The sequence below is a fragment of the Vitis riparia genome, chromosome 6 (genome assembly GCF_004353265.1).
Source record: "Vitis riparia cultivar Riparia Gloire de Montpellier isolate 1030 chromosome 6, EGFV_Vit.rip_1.0, whole genome shotgun sequence".
Taxonomy (NCBI): domain Eukaryota; kingdom Viridiplantae; phylum Streptophyta; class Magnoliopsida; order Vitales; family Vitaceae; genus Vitis; species Vitis riparia.
This window is the reverse complement of record NC_048436.1, coordinates 1,968,105-1,984,612: the sequence shown is the minus strand read 5'-3', so window position 1 is coordinate 1,984,612 and position 16,508 is coordinate 1,968,105. Positions and strand designations below refer to the sequence as shown.

The window sequence follows — 16,508 nt, the reverse complement described above, 5'->3', positions numbered from 1 at the left end:
AACTTTCCTCTTTTAAAAAAATTTCTTTCTATTTCCATTTTTTCTTGGGAAAAAATGGTGGACGAAACTTCAAGGATTGAAATTAGGGTTTACATTTTTGAATTAGGGTTTTGCCAAAAATGTGAGTTTTTTGGTGTTTTGATATGGTTTGATTTGTTTAAAAATTTCCTTTGGTGAGATCAAATTCACTTGGATTTTACTCTAATTTTGGGAGTTACTCAGAAGGTAAATCAAAGGACGGCTCTGTTTCTTCTATTAATGGGCATTGGGGTTTGATTTGGCATATGCAAATGCCTTTAGATAGTTACATATATAAATTTTCACTTTTAAGATGAAAATTTTCTCCCCCAAAAAATATTAAATAAATTTCTTAATAAATTATTATTCCAAATATTTAATATATTGATCATTTTTTCTAAAAAAACAAATACAATAGAATTATAGTGTGTTTCTCCACACTCGTGTAAAAATAATCATAAAATATAAAATTTTAAAAATAATTAAAGTTTTATATACTCACCTATCATAATCAAAGATAATAGGTATATAAAATATTAATTATTTTTAGATAGTTGTTTAAAATTTGTATTTTATAAGACCAGGTTATTATTTTGTAACTTTTTTGTGTATAAAACACACTTTTATATGTATAATGATCCATTATTGATTACATACTCAAGTAGAAGAGCTATTGAAGGAATTCCTCCTATAAAACAACCTAAATTGTTTTGGAAATAATTCTTATAAATTGTATACAAAGAGATAATTAATAATATTGTAATCAATATTTTTTTAAAATAAAAAAATAAGGATTTGAAAACAATTGATATCTTTGTAAAATTACTTTACAATGATATGAATAGAAAGTTCTTGTTACCACGAAATTCATATGTTAACATTTATGAACCTAGCTGTCAAACAAAAATCTTGATAAGAAAGAAGTCTCAATTTTTAATTCTTAAAAATAAAAAATATAATATATATGAGGTAATTTTGAATTTGAAGTTTAAATGATTGAGATATTTCTTGGTCTTAAATTGGAAAGTATATTTACCATATCACACAAATGAAAAAAAAAAAAGTGTTTAAAAGTGTATTTCACAGTGATTTTAAAAAATATTTTTAATCTTTATAATTTCAAAAAATAAAAAAATTTAAGTGTTAAAAAAATTAAAAAATATTTTAAAAAATCACTGTCAAACGCATTCTTAATATATCTAAGAGTATGTTTGACAATACTTCTATTTAAAGTATTTTTAATATAAGTATTTTATTTAAAATAATAATCTATCAAGTGTTTTATCCAATAAACAATAAGAGTAATTTTTCAAAATTTTAAAAATATTTCATAAATTTTATCAAATGCTTGATTTTACTTCAAAAACATTTTTTTTAAGTAAAAAGTGTTTTTTTTTTTTAATGCTATCTAACAAATCCTAATTATATATATATATATATATATCAGAATATTAAAGTCATGCAAAAGGCTAATTCATATTTTTTGTATTTATCAAGGATTGACTAATTCTAAAAATAAATAAACTTATAACTTATTTAATTTGAAAATTTATTAAAATTAATAACTAAAAATAATAAAACTTTTTTATTTGATTTTTCTTCATCGATCATCAATTTAGAGAAAATATAAATAAATTAAAAAAAGAGAAAGTTGTATGAATTTGAAAAAAAAAATAAAGATAAAAAGGAAGTTATTTGAATCATTAATGAAAGGTTTAGGTGGTAGAAAAAAAAATTTATAAAAGAACATTTTCTTCTTTAATTGTCTATTTGTTATCCTTTTGGTATATTGAATCATGGTGTTACAACGTTAAACTTAACTGTCTCTTTGTTATCCTTTTGGTATATTGACATTGATTTGAACATTCAACCCATATCTCTTACACTGTACATGACTTGTGTGCATTAAAAATTGCACTAAAGATACAAGTCATGGGTTCCTTATAGGTAGATAAGTTGTCCACAGACGATTTATGGATTTGGGTAATCTAGTAAAGACTGTAGTACATCACCTTTTAATTAAAATACTGACTTATCTTGGTCGTGATAGGTTTCTCATGATGAGTGCAATAATATATGTGAGATATACTAGACATGACCTACGGTGAATCATGACGCAAAGTTATTAATTGTCATGATTCACCAAGTTACTATACTACATGAACTCTCAACTTTGAAAGGATATTGAATTTGTGCCAAAATCAACAAAAGACTTTGACTTGTGAGTGAGACCCCAAAGTGGTCATATATTTCTATGGATCAGATCATTGTTGATGAAGGTTGGTGACAATGAGTATTTTCAATAAAGGCACCATGATATCTCAAATTTTGTTAGTTAACAATTTTCTTCCCTACAATTTCTAGTTATAAGAAAATACATATTAACAACTTTGTTATAATCTTTTATTAGTACAAAGAATATAATTTTTTTCATTTTCATAACTTTGAGTTATGAATAATAATAATTATATAGCTTCTGACCATATAATATAAGTTTATAAAATATTTTAATATAACTTCTAGTTGCATTTGTTTTAACAATTATTAATTTGCTGACTTTTCTTCATAGCTTTAGGCTATGAATAATTAAAATTTGAGTGGTGTTATAATAACATTAAACAATTGACAATTATGTTATGATATAACTTCTAGTTATACAACAAAATAAAAAATTGTCTCCGTATCTTTTAGTTACATGGTTGTTAATTGACAATTTTATTTTGTATATTATACAAGAGAATTAGAAATTGTATGTATAGCTTTTGACTATTAAATAATTGTTAATAAAGATTGCTTCCATAATTTCTTGTTATGAAAAATACGTGAATACGAAATAGAAATTAAAAGATAATATCTTGCATAACTTTCGGTTATGATTATTTTGTTAGAATAAAAAAATATGCAAATTTGTATATAACTCTAAGTTATTATTCATTATGCAAATTTGTATATAACTTCATGCCGTTATTCATTGTGCAAATTTGTATACGATTTCAAGTTATAAACTATTTATTGTGTAGATTTATACATAGTCACGGGCTATGAATTATTCATTGTGCAAATTTGTAAATAATTTCAAGTTATGAACTATTCATTATACAAATTTACACATAACTTCAAACTATAAACTATTTATTCTATATCTTCTAATTGTATAATGTTGTTTGGTATAATTTCCAATTATATAATATAATTAAAAAGTAATTAGGGATCATATGCATAACTTCTAGTTATATATTTGTAATTTTATAATTTACCCCATAACATTTGATTATGAGTATTGTACATATATTTCATAACTCTTGGTTATGAAAAAAATTTCTATGTAACTTCTGGTTATTAAATAATTAAAATATCTACAATTACAAACTTTTAGCTTGATTATATAAAATATGATTTATGTAGCTTCTGGCTATGAGATAAATAAAATAAAAATTATAATAATAGAATACAATGCATACTACTTTTCATATTTCATTTCAAGAAAATAATTCTTCTCTTTTTCTACGTTGAACATTCTTCTTTTTTTTTTACATAGTTAAAGCATTGTGCTGATAACATGTTGTAAAATAATAAAATAGTATTGTAGAATAATAAAGTGAAAAAGGAAGAAGAAAATGAGAAAAAGAAAAAAAAAATGTAGGAAGAAAACTGAATGAATTTTCATTGGAGGTCTCCCATTTTTATAGAGAGTCATAAAAAAATATACATCATTATGAATAAATCATTAACAAGTTCACATGGTACAAATTTTTATATTTTTTTATAATAACTTTTTATTTTTATGAATTAAAAAAATGGAAAAGTGAAAACATGTTTTCAAAAATTTCTTAGGAAAATGGGAAATATTTTCTGAAAATTTGAAAACCAACTTGAAAACAAAGAAGAAAATAAAAATATGAATATAATACCTTTCATGATATATATATATATATATATATATATATATATATATATATATATATATATATATATATATATATATATATATATATATATATTTAAATTATATATAAAAATAGAATATTTTTTATATAGATTTATCTTATACGTTTAAAAATCATTTAACTCGTGAGCTAGTCAATTTTTTTTTTTTTGATATCTTTTGATATTTTTTTAAAATGAAAGTATCTTAAGATTAATGAATATTATATAAAATTTATTATTATTTTTATTTCAGAAATAAAAGTGGATAGTGTGTGCAAATGGTCAATAATGCAACTTGGGTGGGTTGCCTCCATCTAACATGATGTTTGGACAAACTTGAACAAATATTTTCAATACTTGAATTGAGGTTAAGTTTTCTTAATCTGAACTTAATTTGGGTTGGGGTTGGGTCAAGGTTTGAACAATCCAATCTAAGCATAACCTAAACCTGATTTAATATTTTTATAATATTTATATCATATATAATAATATTCATTTTCTTTTTAAATTTTAAAGAAAAATATCAAATTATAATTATATCATATGTTTTTTTTTTTTTTTTTTTAAGAAAGATATATAAATTTATTTTTTACTTTTTTATTATTATCTTGAAATTTAATCTTTTTTACTATTTAAATTTTGGTAATTTTTTTTAAGAAAAAACCACTACAAATGGATTTTGAATTATGTAATTCAAACAATCTAACTAACTTGAGTTTAAATCAATCGAAGTCTAATTTGATCAACTTGAGTTTAACCCGATCAATACAAGTCTAACTTGATCAACGCAAGTTTAACCCGATCAATTCGAGTTCAACCCGGGTTTAGAAAAATAAGGTTGTACAACGTTTGGATTAAGTACCTCGAGTTAGAGATTGGGTTAATTATTTCTTAATTGGGTTGAGTTTAAGTTGGCCATTAGCCCGACCAAGCCACTTAAATTGTAGCCCTAGTTAATATTAAACCTTATATTTTATTTTTTTGAATAACTTTTCTCATCATTATTTGACATTTATAATATTTTATTTTTGTTTTTAAAAATAGTTAATTTGATTCATAATCTTTTGTTTTTTTATAATTGTATTTATACCAACATTTTTTTTTCTTTTTATAAAAGTTCAATTTATTTGTATCAAACCAATATTTCCAAGGGCATACATGCTAAAGTGGTCCCAATCCTACAATATTTCTTTAAATACAAAAACTTAAAAGTCTTTGTAGATGCAAATTGATATTTTCTTATTTACTTAAACTTACATTGTTTTCATAATAATTTTGTAAACTATTTAAAAAATATTACTTTATTCTTAAGTAAATTAATTTTTATTAAATAATTAAAATAAAATAATAATAGTTTTATAATGAACCCTCTATTTGCCGCACAAAGTAAATTAAAAAAGTGGTTATTTGATTAAGAGGATCGATGAAAATCCAAAATTTGAAATCTAACTTTTTATCATTTTTTGTCTTAGTTTGATAAAAATGTTATTATTTTTTTTATAAAAAACTTTTTTAAAAAAAATTTATGTGTAAATACTTAAAATGGTAAAGGATATTTATATCAAAAATGAATTAAGAACATGAAAAAACTTTAGATTATAATTTAAAGATTATTTTATCTCTTATAACCAAATATATTTTTAAAAAGTGGGTTTTATTTTTTCAACATATATTCACTGCGGCAGTTTGCGCAACTGTAAAATCTAGAACGGCGTCGTTTAATAGGAGCCCAAAACGGTGCGTTTTGATCCTCGCTTCCTAGCCGTTAGCATATGTAAACACTAAACACCCCTTCCTGCATCTTCCCGCTGTTTCTGTGCAATGTTCGGCGTCAGGCAACTCAGAAGAAGCAAACGGCAAAAGCGATTCACCCAATCTTTTTCTGGACCATACGACGTCGTTTTCAATCCAAAAACTTCTCTCTCAAGTTCGAAACTCTCTACTCTCTCCCACTCACACCAACTGTTCGATGAAACACCCCAACAAGGCCTGTCCCGAAACAACCACTTGCTTTTCGAATTCTCTCGCAACGATCAAAACAAGGAGGCTCTCAATCTTTTCTTGGGTCTTCGGCGGTCGGGTTCTCCCACTGACGGGTCGAGCCTTTCTTGTGTTTTGAAGGTATGTGGATGCTTATTTGACCGAATTGTGGGAAAACAAGTGCATTGTCAATGTATCAAATGTGGGTTTGTGGAGGATGTTAGTGTGGGGACTTCTTTGGTTGACATGTATATGAAAACTGAGAGTGTTGAGGATGGGGAGAGAGTTTTTGATGAAATGAGGGTGAAAAATGTGGTGTCTTGGACTTCATTGCTTGCGGGTTATAGGCAAAATGGGCTGAATGAGCAGGCATTAAAATTGTTTTCCCAAATGCAACTGGAGGGAATTAAGCCTAACCCATTTACATTTGCGGCTGTTCTTGGAGGTTTGGCCGCTGATGGTGCAGTTGAGAAGGGAGTTCAAGTTCATACCATGGTCATTAAAAGTGGTTTAGATTCCACTATCTTTGTGGGTAATTCAATGGTAAATATGTATTCAAAGTCCCTGATGGTTAGTGACGCCAAAGCTGTGTTTGATAGTATGGAGAATAGGAATGCAGTTTCTTGGAACAGTATGATTGCCGGGTTTGTGACAAATGGTCTTGATCTGGAAGCTTTTGAACTATTTTATAGGATGAGGCTTGAGGGTGTTAAGTTGACTCAAACGATATTTGCTACTGTAATTAAGTTATGTGCAAACATTAAAGAAATGAGTTTTGCTAAACAGCTCCATTGTCAGGTTATAAAGAACGGGTCTGATTTTGATCTTAACATCAAAACGGCACTTATGGTAGCTTACAGTAAGTGCAGTGAAATAGATGATGCCTTCAAGTTGTTCTGTATGATGCATGGGGTTCAAAATGTGGTTTCATGGACAGCCATTATTAGTGGGTATGTGCAGAATGGCAGAACTGATCGAGCCATGAATCTCTTTTGCCAAATGAGGAGAGAAGGTGTTAGACCTAACCATTTCACATATTCTACCATCCTAACAGCTAATGCTGCTGTTTCTCCCTCACAAATACATGCACTTGTTGTTAAGACTAATTATGAGAACTCACCTTCTGTAGGAACTGCACTTTCAGACTCATACAGCAAGATAGGAAATGCCGATGAAGCTGCAAAAATTTTTGAACTAATTGATGAGAAGGACATTGTGGCATGGTCAGCAATGCTTTCTGGATATGCCCAAATGGGAGACATTGAAGGAGCTGTTAAGATTTTTCTCCAGTTGGCAAAAGAGGGGGTTGAGCCAAATGAATTTACCTTTTCTAGTGTACTGAATGCGTGTGCTGCTCCTACAGCATCGGTAGAGCAGGGGAAACAGTTTCATGCATGTTCAATTAAATCTGGGTTTAGCAATGCTTTATGTGTAAGCAGTGCTCTTGTTACCATGTATGCAAAAAGAGGCAATATCGAGAGTGCAAATGAAGTTTTCAAGAGGCAAGTGGATAGAGATTTAGTTTCTTGGAACTCAATGATCTCAGGCTACGCACAACATGGTTGCGGTAAGAAGTCCCTTAAGATATTTGAGGAAATGCGAAGCAAGAACTTGGAACTGGATGGAATAACATTCATAGGAGTGATTTCTGCCTGTACTCATGCTGGGCTAGTGAATGAAGGCCAAAGATACTTTGATCTGATGGTAAAAGATTATCACATTGTTCCAACAATGGAGCACTATTCTTGCATGGTTGACCTGTATAGCCGAGCTGGAATGCTTGAAAAAGCCATGGATCTCATAAACAAGATGCCATTCCCTGCAGGTGCAACTATATGGCGTACACTTTTGGCAGCTTGCCGTGTTCACCTAAATGTACAGCTAGGGGAACTTGCAGCAGAAAAGCTAATTTCACTTCAGCCTCAAGACTCAGCTGCATATGTCCTGCTATCGAATATATATGCAACAGCAGGAAATTGGCAAGAGAGAGCTAAAGTCCGAAAGTTAATGGATATGAAAAAGGTAAAGAAAGAAGCTGGGTATAGCTGGATTGAAGTCAAGAACAAAACCTTCTCATTCATGGCTGGTGATCTTTCACACCCACAATCAGATCGCATTTATTTGAAGCTTGAAGAATTGAGTATCCGGTTAAAGGATGCAGGATATTACCCAGATACAAAGTATGTACTTCATGATGTTGAGGAGGAACACAAGGAAGTTATTCTTTCCCAGCATAGTGAGCGACTGGCTATTGCTTTTGGATTGATTGCTACACCTCCAGGAACTCCTATTCAGATTGTGAAGAACCTTAGAGTATGTGGTGATTGCCATACCGTTATCAAGTTAATATCAAAGATTGAAGGGCGGGATATTGTTGTCAGGGATTCAAATCGTTTCCACCATTTCAAGGGAGGTTCTTGTTCGTGTGGGGACTACTGGTGACTCCAGTATATCAGTGAGAAATGGCAAGGATCCCTATGATTTTCATGGTTAAATTTTCATTCAGAATGACAAACTGCAGGGGTTATCACTAGAGTTGCAAATCCTATATATGGAGGAGTCATGTCTAGATCACCAAGCAGCTCTTGTGATGTATCAATTTTGGCTGAATTACTGCAGTGAGTATGAACCTGATGGTTGTTGACATAGAAGAAAAAACTTCACCAAGATTTTGAAAATTTTAGAGGATAATTTAATCACTAGAAAGGCATTGAATATTCTTTTTGAGTTGAGTTTCTGCATAAATATGAACTTGATGTATGAGACTAAATTACTAATATTATACATTATAATTGTAGTTCAATTTGAATTATTTAATTAATACAATTTCGATAAATTTAAATAATTGAATTATTAGTTTAATTTTAGTTAAATTATAGTAATTGAATGTTTAATTTCATTTGCATACATAGTTCAGTTTCAATTACTTATAAATTACAATTGTAGTTCAATTGATATTATTTAATAATATTATTTGAATAAATTTAAATAATTTAAATTAGTAGTTTAGTTTTAATTTTTGTTGCATATTAGTGATCATTTGTATGTTCGATTTCATTTGTATGCATAGTTCAATTTCTATTTCGATTAGTATATCATGAATTATAATTGTAGTCACGACTCATCCATTTTTGAATGACCTCCCTTGTTTCCTCGAGAATGGAATGCAAAAGATCAAATTGAGATTGTGTTTTTTTCCTCCTTTCCCATTTTCTTTCTCTTTGTAGGATCCATGAAAGGATGCTACGAAACATAGTCCTTTTCAAGTCACGTCTTCACCTAGGATAGTTGGTGTGAAAATACATAAATTGAAAAGTTGTTGGGTTCCCATATAATTTGGCAGTATCAACAATCTAATCAAGGTTGCAATCATAATCTTTCTTTTTCCCTATTATGTGTTTTTTTATAGTCACAATATTTGTTATATCTTCTCTACTAGTGTCCACATCCATAGGGACATGGTTCACTTCCTCCTTGTCATCCATAACACCCTTAAACTTGTCATATATTGAATCATAGTCCACACCAATATCTTTTCCCTTTGTACTTGATTGTAGAAATTGTGTATTATGTGTGGCTAATGGCGGCTTGTTTTACCTTGTAACCTGAAATCACATATATACTACATAATAAGAAAACATGGTGTCTTTTTGTGCCCAATATGGATATGAAAAGATTTTTCCCCCTTCAATCAAATAAGAAAGGTATTGTTAAATAATTTCTGGTATTATAACTCTCGACTATTTTTAACAAAAAAAATATATATTCATTCACTAAAAGATTGGTTACACTGTAATTCATTTAATGTTATGGGTAATTTGCAAATGATTCAGAGTTGAGTATAACTAAAAATAATAATAATAATAACGATAATATAATGTTACCATAAATAATTATACATAAATTTAACCTACTTCAAGTTCACCTTAACAATGGCAAAGTTTTGGTATATAACTAAAAAAGACAACTTCATATTATGTCAAAACCATATATTTACATCTGTGTTCAAAACAAATATGGAAACAATATCAAAACTATCATAAAATTCTGTAGTTAGGTTTTATTACTTACCATCATTTGTTCTTACCATAGAATTTTATGAGAAGAGGAGGCCCCTCACTGTCTCCCTGAGAATCTGCCTCAGGCCTGAAGAGGGGACGATGGGTCCGAGAATCAGACAACTCAGGAATAGGGTGAGCCATTCAGCATACTCATTCACCTGGCAGTAAATGTGCTTCATCTCACAATTTGGTAGATCCATTCATGAGGTCCCCAGCACTCAAGTCGGCCTCATCTTCCTTTGGACCTTTCCTAACATGCTCCACAGCTGACAGGATGTCTGATTCATCTATCCTTCTCTGGAGGCCTTCATCCCAGGCTAGCTTTCCGACACAGGCAATGACCCTTTAGCTGAGAAAAAAAAAAAGAAGGAAAAAAAGTCAATATTAACAGAGAGCCCATGATCTGCTGGCTATTTTTGTCTCTCTTCATCCCCCAGCACATGTATACTCTTCTGGGAATTTCTCAAGGCATTGTAAGCAAATAGAGGCAAAATGATATGGTCCCAGTCATAACCCATATGGAAGGTGTTTGAAGCAAACGAAAGGTTTAGATTAATGAAAAGATCATGGTATAATTGGTTGAATTAATTTTTCCTCTTAACCCTGTTGCAGTTCTGTATACACAATAGTATCATTAGATAAAGCTTAAGTTAGCAGGTCGGTTGTAAAAGGATTGATCCCTCTATTTTTGAGGTTGTTATTGGCACTAATCCAGGTTTATTGATTGATAATTGGATAGCCTGGACTTCTTAATCCATGTTTACTTACAAATTTAATTTTGATGGTTCCAGGGATTCATATGGTAGTGCTTCTGGTTGGGTTATTCATGATATTAATGATGTTATTAAAGTTGCATTTACTAACTTTCTTGGAACTATTTCTATTTTGGTGGCTGAATATACAGCACTGTGGGATATAGGCTTTTAGTTGCCTTGTGAAATGGCATTTTAAAGTAGGAGATTAAGGGTGATTTGCAGATTATTATTCATGTAGTTAAATAGTATTATGACCACACTGTTGTATTTGCATGTTAATTTAGGATATTAAACTTAATTTTGGATATGAGAGGCTTTGAGACCATAGTTTCATCCTGATGTTTTTAGCATCTGTAAGGAAGATATGAGAGATGTCTGATTGTGTTGATGATGTGGAGTTTCTGATTCAAATGAACAATGTTTTATTTTTATGGAGGAAGATAGACCAGAAGTTAAAAGCAAACTTGAATTCATCTCAAAATCTGAAATTCATTTTTCCGTTTGAACATGAAATCGCACTTGGAATTAACTGCTGGTCCCCACACCTCAATTCCTTATCACCAGAGTGACCTCAGGGTCTCATTCTGAAATACATATGCTGTAGAACACTCATTCCTACGTAGAGAGGACATTGAGACCGATAGGACTTCTGACCTTATGGATGCCATTGCTCCATGTCAAAGCCCCAAAAACAAAGCTTCCATTACTATTCTTGAAAGGCATGAGATCCACCCTAAAAGACATCTTCTCTCCAGCCTTTGTAAATTTTAGCTTGTTAGGTGTTACTATAACTTTAACACCAGCTGGGTAATCTACATATGCATAGTAGACTGTGGGGCCATGACCACAATAGGTAACCACTCGGTGCACAGATAAACTTCCATTCAAGTTGGAAACACCAATTGAAGGGTAATTGAAGTTGTAAGAGGGTGGAGGGTTCTTGCAGTAAACATGCTTCTCTGTGAGGTTTTTGAGTTGTGCAGGGCTTGCACCAGTACTGCAGAGAAAATTGATAACATCATTGAAACCAAAATCATATATTAGTCCAGGATTCAATGCAGCAACAAGGTTTATGTGTCCAGATCCATAGTCAAAAGGCGTGGTCGGGGTGCCATCTGGATCTTTTCTGATGGTGCTTTCCATGTTATCTAGGACAGTAGCTGATCAGTAAAGTTATAGATGTTAGAAAAGATCAGAAAAATAATGATATTCTGTTGAATTATGGTTGAATGTAATATAATGATCAGAATTCAAATCTTCCTGCAAGAAACAGCTAACCTGTTGTCATCATTGCAGATTTTATTGCAGCTGAACTCCAAGAAGGGTTGTAGGATTTCAAAATTGCTGCCACTGCTGATATGTGTGGGCAAGACATGGACGTTCCAGAGACTATATTATAGTCGACTGACCGATCCCCAGTGCTTGCAGTTGCTACCGGAGACCATGCTGCCAGAATATTCACTCCAGGTCCTGTTATATCCGGCTGCATAGATATTTGCATTGTGAGGTAGACAATTTATCACAAAATTGTAGTAGAAATATGCCAGTAGCATAGGATTTCTTTTGAGTATTTTGGATGCATTTGTGGAAAGAAGTAGTTGCAAATTTATGATTTTCTAATCGAACCTACTTTAAGAATCTCTGGAGTTATAATGTTTGGACCCATGGAAGAGAATACAGCCATCCTTGGTGCAGGTTTAATATTTAGAACAGTTATTGTTAAGGAGATTGTAGCAACAGGATTCCTGTAATAAAAGAAGAATTGGCAACTACGTTAGAACTATATTGTTTTTTTAAATATGAAAGTACGAATTTCTTTTCATCTTCATCTTTGGTTTCATTCATATTATGTTTCTCAGAGCATTTGCTCAAGTAACAAATTTGAGAGTAAATTGAGCTTTGGAACTTACTTTTCTGTTGCCATGTATGCTTGAAGCTCTTTTGCCTCTTCTGGAACCATGAGGGCACCTGGGATTGCAAATTGAAAACCAACACCTTTGGCAAATTGATCAATCAGTATCATCCCCACACCACCACCTTGCTTCACAAACTCACTTTTCCCTCTCCGGTTTTCATTTATTACCTCGATCATGCACACCACAATCTTTCCTTTTATCATCGTTGGATCTAGAGTATTGTTCTTGCAAAAACTAGAAGAGAAGAGAAAAGGAAAGAAACAAAAACTTTTAGAACTGGTGGCATTAGGTGCAGGTGCTAGGTCTAATTGTTCATTATGGACTCAAACAGATGGTATACCCAAAGCCAATGCCCTTATGTCTGATCATGGACACCAAATTGCAAGTCATTTCTGGTATGGGATTCTTGAAATTTTCCTCTTGGATGTAATTCATTAGCTTGGATTTGGAAATGAATTTAGAAATAAGAAAACTACTTGGTGATGCATCATTTGGAGTTTTCCCATGAAAAGTAAAAGATACCTGGCATTCTTTGAAGGAACTCCAGGGGCAGCGGCTGCACTCCCAGCTATTAAACCATAAAAGGTTTTCATCTCAAGAGGGTTTAAGGAGAAACCCTGAAAATAAGAATCCCCATCTTAGTTACTCTCTGGTTTCTCCAGAGGTGTGTGCAAAAGCATATTTGCAGATATTACCTTTAATATTTTTGAATTTCCAAGATGTATGTATGTGTTGAAATCTCTGTCTATAGTGCTTGCAGCAACAGTCAAGATCCAAGGAGCAACATTGCTGGCAGTTTTTGGGAAAGCAGAGTTTCCTGCTGAAGCAGAAACAAGGATTCCATTTTGGAATGCATGGAAAGATCCAACAGAGACTGCATCTTCGAAGTAAATAGGCTGGGGAGGGTCAGGGCCAAGGGAAAGTGAGAGAATATCAACACCATCATGAATAGCATCATCCACAGCAGAAAGAATGTCAGCATCACTGCAGAGGTTAAACCAACAAGCCTTGTAGATGGCAAGTCTAGCACCTGGTGCACCGCCTCTTGCAGTGCCTCTGGCCATCCCAAATAAGCTGGCATTAGCTACCTCTGATCCTGCAATCGTTGAGGCTGTGTGGGTGCCATGGCCATCGCTGTCTCGTGGTGATCGGAAGAAAACACCGCCAATGGATTCAAGGGGGCCATTCTCAGCTTCAAAGCCTTTCAGGTAGAATCGAGCACCTACAATTTTCCTGCAAATGCCATTCTTGAATTAAATTTAAGTTTGCCTTTACAATACAATACCATAGATTAGCTTCATACATTCACACCATTACTACTGAATGGTTCAACAGAAGAAAGACCTAATAACTGATTATGATTGGAAAGAAAATGGTTTTTACATGCTTTAAAGAAACACCTGTTGCAGTTGGCTGATGTAAAATTTTCACCATTGGCACATTCTCCCTTGAATTTCTTTGGCACATGGCCTAATCCTTCATCATTGAAGCTCTCTGACTCTGGCCAAACTCCTGTAAGATAAATATGAAAGAAAACGATAGGATTATGGTGCGGTGGCGGGGATGGAGGTACTGCCGCTTTTTTGTTTTCCCCCTTTTCTTTTTATTCATTCTGGTCCAAATGCTGTAATGGTGGTAGTTACCTGTGTCAATGACACCAATAATAACGTTAGAGTTTGAGTCCGTTGGCAGTTGGTTATACTGGGGAATAGAGTCTATTCCCAGAAAATCCCAAGAATGAGTTGTATGGACTCGGTTCATCCTGCTCCTGAACACTGAAATTACTGAATCGCTCTCTGCAACACAAGAAAATCAAAAGGAATTCAGCAAGTCAGAATGTTTTGAATGATGCACAATGTTTTATAATATGGAAAAAGGCACACCTGCAAGTTTTTGAGCTTGCTCTGGTGTAAGCATGGCTGAGAACCCTCTAAAGCTTTTACTGTAATGGTGAAGTGCCACTGCCTGTGCCCTATGAACACTGAAAACAATCCACCACAACATTTAGAATCGTAGAAAAACAGATCAAATGTAACAATCCACACTGTCAAAATCAGGTCAGGACATAGAAAACCAGTAGCCTATTCTTTTTAGGGATCATGGTCCCTTACCTTCCAGTAACTGAAGCAAGCATCTCATGGTTAGCTGCAACCACAGATTCCGAATCCGGGTACGAGTGATCCCCCATATAAACAATGTAATGCTGCAAAAATCACAAAAAAAAAACGAGATTATACTCAAATTAGCCCCCCATTATCCTCATACTTCTCTACATAACAGCAATCACTCTTTTTATACCTTTCTATCAGCAATGGCTCCCTGCAAGAAAGCAAAACTAAACAAGAAGAGAAGATTGAAGACTAAGGAAACCATCATGATGAATGAAGCAAAGCTACCCAATTAGGAGAAAGAGTAACTTTGGAGAGTTTTGAGTTGGGTGATGGCCTTATATAAACTGTCACTACAAAGAAAGGCCGGCTTCATATATGTCCTGGTTTCAATTGCATGAAGAGGCACATATGGTGAAGAGATTCTGTGTAAATCTAGAAGTGTTAAAACAGACTGTTTCTAGTCATTTGGAAGTCGTCTAAGCCGGCCCTTCTGTTGGTTTCAGCGTGTCAGAATTGGTATGCTTAAGCCATGGACATGATTGGAGGGTGTTGAAGATGAGTTTTTGTGTTTGTCTTATTGGATATACTTATTCTATTTGGTGGACCATTGTGGTTGGATCATGGATGATTTTTTATGATGACTTGGAGCTTCGTTGCGCTGTCATTCTCAAATGTTGCCATCAGATAACTCCTTAATTAAAATAGGGTCTATATATAATAGCGTTAATTTCATTGAGACCTTTGAAGTTTAGTATAAATACACAAAATCATCAATGATTTCAAATTTCTCTAGGTAACACCCAATAAATGTATTTTATATATAAATTTAAATTTTTAAAGAATAAAATTTAGTTTTTAGATAATTGTTAAACACATATTTAAAATATTTTCACTTAAAGTATCTCTAAAAAATAAATTTGATAAAAAAAAATAAATTTATAGGGATACTAATTTACGAAATTTAAAACCAATGTCCAGGGTTTTAATGAAATTAGCCTAATATAATAAGAATGAATAAGTAAGTTAATAAGTTAAAATAGAAATAAGGTGTAATAATAAGATGAAAATATTTGAAAATTCATCATTTTTAACTCAAAAAGATTAAAATTATATTATTTCATATAAGAAAACTAATTATTTAAATAATATAATGAGTAAAGTACTATAATTTAATATTTTATAATTTTTTTTATAAAAAAATTAACTCATGAGACACATTTTTTATAGTTTAAAATTTAAAAATTATTAATTATTTTATTTTTTTGGTTGTAATGAAAAAGATACAAAAAATGAAATATAATAAAATATTTTTAAAATTCATATTTTTTTTAAACTTTATTTTTCATTTAACAAGCTAATAGTGTTGTACGAGATTGAAAATTATAATTTATTTTTCTTTCTTGTAAATTTTTTATCTACTTTTATTAAAGTTGATTTTGGAAAATACTGTATTTATTTCATTAGTAGGTCTCCTTTTTTTATAGAAAGTTAAGAAGATATTTATATCGACATTTAAGTTAATCATTTACATTAAAAAACTAGATGTTTATGATCATCTACAAGTTTTCATATCCTAACAAATTATCATAACAGATTTTTTATTTCATGGTGCTCACGTTTTGAATAATCATAAGAACATATCTCATCAAAATGACAATTTAAACAATATTTCATATGACCTTTCAGTTATATAAATAGACCAGTTAGTAGATAAAAATTTATATTAAATAATTTATTTTT

At 31.4% G+C, this 16,508-nt stretch overlaps 2 protein-coding genes across 2 annotated transcripts; one reads left to right on the top strand and one right to left on the bottom strand.

Moving 5' to 3' along the window:
• Positions 1-5,766: 5,766 nt before the first annotated feature.
• LOC117916288 (pentatricopeptide repeat-containing protein At2g27610) lies at positions 5,767-8,677 on the top strand. Its single transcript, XM_034832242.1, has one exon. The coding sequence runs from the start codon at positions 5,767-5,769 to the stop codon at positions 8,365-8,367; it is 2,601 nt and encodes an 866-aa protein (XP_034688133.1). The 3' UTR covers positions 8,368-8,677.
• A 2,452-nt stretch (positions 8,678-11,129) lies between these two features.
• LOC117915526 (subtilisin-like protease SBT5.3) lies at positions 11,130-15,284 on the bottom strand. The gene is made up of 11 exons (XM_034831091.1): positions 14,956-15,284; positions 14,769-14,860; positions 14,541-14,638; positions 14,301-14,453; positions 14,058-14,169; positions 13,353-13,890; positions 13,180-13,274; positions 12,652-12,891; positions 12,372-12,486; positions 12,020-12,224; positions 11,130-11,901 (listed from the first exon to the last, which is right to left on the bottom strand). The coding sequence occupies exons 1-11, from the start codon at positions 15,031-15,033 to the stop codon at positions 11,357-11,359; spliced, it is 2,271 nt and encodes a 756-aa protein (XP_034686982.1). The 5' UTR covers positions 15,034-15,284; the 3' UTR covers positions 11,130-11,356.
• Between the last annotated feature and the right edge of the window lie 1,224 nt (positions 15,285-16,508).

Bases quoted from the DNA above. Each gene is read 5' to 3' on its own strand.
- LOC117915526 (XM_034831091.1), bottom strand. From the start codon at position 15,033: ATGATGGTTTCCTTAGTCTTCAATCTTCTCTTCTTGTTTAGTTTTGCT. The intron at 14,170-14,300 runs GTAACTACCACC...TTTATCTTACAG, and splicing joins TATTGGTGTCATTGACACAG to GAGTTTGGCCAGAGTCAGAG. The intron at 13,891-14,057 runs GTGTTTCTTTAA...TGGCATTTGCAG, and splicing joins ACATCAGCCAACTGCAACAG to GAAAATTGTAGGTGCTCGAT.
- LOC117916288 (XM_034832242.1), top strand. From the start codon at position 5,767: ATGTTCGGCGTCAGGCAACTCAGAAGAAGCAAACGGCAAAAGCGATTC.